At 42.6% G+C, this 6,666-nt stretch overlaps 1 protein-coding gene across 3 annotated transcripts in view; it reads right to left on the bottom strand.

Annotated features, from left to right (window-relative positions):
• LOC122548371 (uncharacterized protein C6orf163 homolog) overlaps positions 1-6,666 on the bottom strand; it is a 35,918-nt gene that overhangs the window by 17,973 nt on the left and 11,279 nt on the right. For all 3 annotated transcript variants that reach the window (XM_043686934.1, XM_043686935.1, XM_043686936.1), the window contains exon 3: positions 696-803. In XM_043686934.1, coding sequence (XP_043542869.1) covers positions 696-803 — 108 coding nt within the window. The remainder of the gene's footprint in view (positions 1-695; positions 804-6,666) is intronic.

The raw sequence follows: 6,666 nt of genomic DNA on the forward strand, positions 1-6,666 counted from the left end.
TGTTTAGCTTTTTTGTGAAGATAGGAACCTGAGTATTACTGAAGTGACTTGGGCTGTTAACAATGCTTTTTAAAAAGCTGTAATACCCCTTAATTGACTACTTGATGCTGCCTAGTGAGAAACTCACTTCTCCAGTGGTGGAAAACGTAAAGATGGAGTGAGAAGATCCTGACATCAAGACAGGGCTCTCCTGGCTACTTCATTCTGCCAGAAAGCTCGCCTTGATCTTCTTCACTCAGAAAAAAAAATCTCTAAGGTCCCATTCCACATTATCAATTCGAAAATGACCTCTCTCTCACTTGTTCTTTTCACTCCCACCTCTAACATCACGGCACTAAACGCTGGTTTATATGAAACTCCGGCCCCATTCACTCCCTCCTCCTCCTTTCATTGACTTATTAGCTTTAGTTTCCATTACAGCTCATATTTAAAGATTTCATTGTTATTTTAAAATCTCCTCACTTCTTCTCCAGCACAAAAACTGTGCCCACTCCCAAACAGTCTGTTCTTCTAAGTCTGTTTTGCCTCCCTTCACCCCTCCCGTAATCACCTTTATCCAAATGGTCCAGTGCTCTGGAATATCCTCCCTAAAATCTTTTGCTTCTCCAACTCCTTCTCTTCTTAATATCTGCAATTTGACAGCGCTCGCATCTCTGAGTCAGGTGTTGTAACAAACAGCTGAATCAAGTGCTTACCTTAATTTCATCCACGTGTATCTTGTTTAATTCTTTAATCTCTTCATTCTTTTCCTTTTCAGCCTCAACCAAAGCTTCTTTCACTGCCTCTTCTTTCTCCTTTTTGCCCTGGACAAGCATTTGCACAAAATGAAAGAGTAATTAGTGATAATCACCGTCTTTTTTTTATATGAAAGATCATTTATATTGGTTTTTAGTCATTCTGAGCGGGAACTTTGACAGCTATCATTAAGTATTCACACTCATCTCTCCTCAGTGGGTAAGATTCACTAGGCCTTGGCACTACTCCCAGACAGAATGTGAAAAGTGGCTTGTCCATGAAGAGCACCTGTTATGGTGCAACAATGATAACAGCCAGGCTCAGCCGTGGCTCAGCTTATCTTACCTTTTGTCTGAAGTGTGCAGCAGTATGGAGAACTAAATAGCAAAGTGAAGACATAATTCACATGTTATTTAACATTGACAATACAGAGTATAAACAGATCAAATGTATGATTTAAAGCAAAAAAATTTCCATTTGAATGCATCAGGGGAAATTACTTCTCCAGAAAACAGTCTGTAAATAGACTTGAATGTCCATGGTACTTGCACTATGCAGTGCTTTAGGGTTAGAATGGCATATCTTGTTATTGCCATCACAGGTGGCAGGAAACTGGAAGAACATCGATCCTGTTAAATCTCTTCCTGGTCTGCACTGCACTTTGACAAATTCTCTTCAGGACTTCAGCTTTAGAATGCACTACTTCAGTTTAATATTCAAAACTATTTAATTTATTTCTTTTAATTTTTGCACAACTTCCCTGCAATTTTCATTTGTTTGATGTTAAGCAAAATAATTGTTGTGGACATGGCACATTCTGGGCTGATAGGAAAGCAACATTTGAAGAGGAACTTGCCCTATTTTCAGGAGAACCTCCGTGAATCGAATTTCTCCTCAACAATGTGTTGAGTGCTATTTTCTATTGGTTATTTACTTGACGTTTTGGCCAAGGATTTTGGCTAAAACAATTTCACCTGCTATGACAATAATTTAGGAGGTAGGAACTCTAATAAGGGGCTCCAATTTTACAGGAGGAAGAATCACAAAAAAAAAAGGTGTGTTCGACAGGCTAGAGTGCTCTTATTGGTACTGAAGGGAACAGTGAGAACTACAGAGGGAAATACCAAGAGGAATCCTCAGTGAAGTGGTCATTTTCTTAATTGTAATTGCAGCAACTGAACTGTCACTTACTAATGGAGTCATATCTACACCCTCTTAAAATGATATAGGACATAGTGTCTGATAGCTCTGCTTCATGAGGGAGACAGTGACAAAGTTGTGCTGTGTATTAGATTCTGACCACCACCCACAAGGACAGTTAGTCACCATGGCAATGAACTATTTGAAAATCTGGTTTATTCTAGGTGCTATAGAAGACATCACAATTACCTGTTAAAATGCACTGAATGGGGATTCAAGATGGCAGCGACCCAGTAGGTCCAAGTTTGCTGAGCTCTGCCCAGAACCCAGACAAAGTGGGGTACCCACCTTCCGCTCATGTTTTAAACTACTAAAACCAGCTTTTTCCCAGTTGCTACAGCCATTTTGCACCAAACCCTAGCAGTTTGGTACATTTTAAAATGACTAAAGGAAAAGGATCACGGAGTTTGTGACAGGCAGGGGCCCAGCCCCCAGTCGCAGCAAGAGAGACTCCGTGGCCGCCCCAGGGGACTTACCTGCAGAGGCGAGCCTGATCTCGGAGCTTATCAAGCTCTGAGAGAAGATCGATGCTTCAGTGGAAGAGATCTGGTCCAGGTGGGAGTCGCATGCTGCAGAAGCATGACCGAGAGATCGAGAAATTGGGGCAGCATGTTGGAGGGGCGAAGCAACAGGCTGCGGCCTCCGAGACCGCTGCTGAATCCTCTGTGGGTGAGGTCCAGACTCTGGAACACCAACTCCGGGCCTTGGAAGAACAGATTGACAACCTCGATAATCGAGATCGTCAGAAGAATATTCAGTTGCTGGGCCTTCCCGAACGGCTCCCACAACTGCTGAAGCTGGAGTCAGGGCTGGGCCGGGTGCAGGCTGAGCAGGCCCACCGGGTTGCTGTTCGCAGGCCCAGGTCGGACCAGCGCCCCCGCCCAGTTCTAGTGCGATTCCAACGCTACAGGGACAAGCAAATGTTGCTGGAGGCCTGCAGAGCTTTGGGGATGGATCCCCAAACTATGATATATAAAGGATCCAAAATAATGCTGTTCCAGGACTCGTCTCCGGTTGTGGTATATAAGAGGAAGGCTTTTGATGAGGTAAAGAAGAGCCTGAGGGATTTAAATATTCAGTACTCCTTGAGATTCCCGGCAACGCTGCGCCTCAGTCACGGAGAGTCTGTATATAACTTCGGTTTGCCGGAAAAAGCAAAAGAATTTTTGGATGCTCTTAAATAGATTGAAGGACTTGACTAAAATGAATAATTACTTTTCATCTTTACCCCCCTTTTTTCTTTCTCCTCCTTCTCCCCTTTTTCTTCTTATCTTTTCTTGGGGACCTTGTCTTTTAACTTTTATTTATAATTTGCTTGGTTTATCTGGTTGTTGGGGGATGTTTTCGAATTTTTTCGAGTTTACCTTGAATATTTTCTGGGATTGTAATTTTATGTATATTTTTTCATGATGCTGCTTTGTTAAGAATGCTCAGGATAATAATATGGAGGGGATGGCTGGATGCCCACTTTTAATTTCCTTGTTATAAAACATTGGTATTTGTTCATTTTATTTTGTGATGTCTGGGGCGAGGGCATAGCTCCAGATGGAAGGAGTTATGGTAGGATTGTTGGACAGTAGGAGTGCCCCCTGTGTACAAGAGGGAAAGTCCCCTCTTAGCCATACTTTATGTTATTATTTTTAGGAGTAATCTTTAGTAGTTTTGTAAAGGTTGTTTGTTTACACTTATGTGAATTGTCTACGGTCTTTACTCAATGTTTATTGTGTGTGGGTCCTCCAGAGGGTCTCGGATTTTCTTGAGCGATCATGGCTAGCCATTTGTTTAAATGATGCACCTGGACTATTAAAGGGAGCCACTCGCCCATAAAAGGGAAAAAGATATTATCAAGTCTTAAAAAAGAGAGGGTTGACGTAGCCCTTTTACAGGAGACACATATAACTGACAAGCAGCACTTGAAGTTGCAGCAGGGAGGATTTGGTCAGGTGTTCTTTTCATCCTTCAACTCGAAAAGTAGGGGAGTGGCCATTCTTATTCGGAAAAATCTTCCATTCCAAATGTTAAGCCAGATAAAAGATGAGTCTGGACGGTTTACAATACTTAAGGTTCTAATATATGGAGAGGAGTCGGGTATTTTGAATGTATACTGTTCTCTGGCACATGCGTTTAAATTCGTAACAGATGCGTACTCCAGTCTGATGGCCCTTCGTGTACGTCACATAATTATAGGGGGAAATTTTAATTGTATTATCAATCCCGAGGTGGGATACCTAGGAGGTCCTGCGGACATATCTCTGCGATCTAGGCAGTTGGTTGATCTGAATAGGGAGCTGGGACTGATGGATATGTGGAGGTGTCTTCACCATGAGGGTAGAGATTTTACTTTTTATTCTAACCCACACAACTGCCACACCAGAATTGATATGTTTTTTGTACCCTCAACCTTTCTGAATTTGATACTGTCCTGTAAAATAGGGAATATAGCTATTTCTGGTCACGCTGCAGTCTATATGGAGGTCAAGACTAGCGGTGATAAGATAGACTCCCAACACTGGTGGATGGACCCTTTCCTACTGAAGGATAGTAAGTTCATGTAATATGTCTTGGAGGAATTTAAAGCTTTCCAGGACATTAACATAGGTATGGCCAGTAAGCCATCAGTGATTTGGGAGACTGCTAAGGCATTTGAGCGCGACTTCATTATTGCATATTCTGTGACCGGGGGGAGAACAACAGCGTCTGCTTGAGGCTCGCTTGAAGGCAGCTGAGTCAGCGTATGCTGATAGGCCATCCATAATTAAATTCAGGGCGACCTTGAATACTACTCTTATTCAAACAGCAAAGAGAGGGATACTATTTGCAAAGCAGAGATTATTTGAGTATGGCGATAAGCCAGGCAGGTATCTAGCATACCTTGCCAGAGAAGAAGAAAGCTCCCCGATCCATTACATCTATTAGGGATGGTGATGGTACTTTGACTTATGATCCCAAAAAGATCAATTCAGCTTTTAGAAAGTTTTATTTTGAGCTGTACCAGTCGGAGGGCTGTGCAGATAGAGTGAGGAGGATGGAGTCTTTTTTTAAGAATCTGGATCTTTTGGACATAACCATGGAGCAGGTGTCCTCTTTGAATGCCCCCCTGACAACTCAGGAGATGCAGGAGATGGTGAGGCAGCTCCAGAGTGGCAAAGTCCCCGGGCAAGATGGATTCCAGGTTGAGTTTTATAAAGAGTTTATAGACGAGTTGGCCAGACCACTTATAGACATGTACAACGACTCATTTAGTCAGGGTAGTGTCCCGCCCTCTCTGAGAGAAGCAAATATCTCTCTCAACCTCAAGAAAGGGAAAGCCCCAGACGACTGTACCTTGTACAGGCATATAACCTTATTAAATGTGGATTTTTAAATCTTCTCAAAAGTGCTGGCAATAAGGCTGGAGAAGGTATTGCCATTTATTATAAAACAGGATCAGACTGGGTTTATTAAGGGTCGCAGATCTACTAATCACATCAGAAGTGTTAAATATGGCACAAGTCTGCCGGCAAAAAGCAATACCGGGATTAGCTGTCTCCTTAGATGCAGAGAAAGCATTCAATCGGGTAGAATGGCCATTTGTATTTATACTGTGGAGCGGTTTGTTATTGGAGAGGTTTTTACTACCTATAGATAATTACCCAAAAGCAGCAGTGATTACTAATGGCATAAGATCGGATAGTTTTAGTGTTGGCAGAGGTTGTTGTCAAGGATGCCCTCTCTCACCACTACTATTTACCCTAATGATCGAACCGCTGGCAGAAGCCATCTGAACTGATGCCAGTATAACAGCCGCAGAGGTAGGATCTGGCAAGCATAAAATTACTCTTTATGCGGATGACATCCTTCTTTTCTTAAATGATCCGCAGACATCTGTGCCCTGCTTAATTCAAGTGGTTAATTTATTTGGTGTGTTTTCAGGATATAATTTTAATTTCATGAAATCAGAGGCCATGCTGGTAGGAGGTCTTACCAGCATATCTAACTTTGCGGATGGATCCCTCTTGCCCGTTCAGTGGTCACTGGGGGGTTTTCTCTATTTAGGTATTTTTATTACCCCGTATTCGGTCAGCTATATCAAACTAATTATATTCATTTATTAGAGAAAGTAAGCCAGGACCTCCAGTGTTGGGAAGATCTCCCGATATCCTGGTTAGGAAGAATAGCCTTGGTTAAGATGAGTATCCTCCCATGCTTATTATACCCCATGGGAATGCTTCCCTTGATGTTGCTGAGACAGGCGCTGAGCAAGTTCTATGGTTGTCTTGGTTCCTTTGTTTGGAATCATAGACGGCTGCTTATTAAAATAGATAAATTACAGCTCCCACAAGTAAGGGGAGGTCTGAATTTTCCAGATTTTAGAAAGTGCCAACTGAGCTCTCTGCTATCATATGTGGCTGACTGGGTCTCTTGCGATTCACAATCAATTTGGCTAGATATTGAGGCTTCCCAATCAAAATGCCCCCTCACCAATCTATTGTTTATGGATAAGGTGGGAACTGTCACAGATCATTGTAAAAGCCCGATTGTCCTAAATATAATCAAAGCTTGGAGGATGATATGACAGGGTGAGGGTAATTTACAAAAAACTTCCCCTTTACTCCTATAGTAGGAACTTCAACCCCAGGGCATCAATGTAGACTTCACCAGTTTCCTCATTTCCCCTCCCCCCACCCTACCCCAGTTCCAACCTTCAAGCTCAGCACTGTCCCCATGACCTGTACTATCTGCCAATCTCCC

Source organism: Chiloscyllium plagiosum, chromosome 3 (genome assembly GCF_004010195.1).
Source record: "Chiloscyllium plagiosum isolate BGI_BamShark_2017 chromosome 3, ASM401019v2, whole genome shotgun sequence".
Taxonomy (NCBI): domain Eukaryota; kingdom Metazoa; phylum Chordata; class Chondrichthyes; order Orectolobiformes; family Hemiscylliidae; genus Chiloscyllium; species Chiloscyllium plagiosum.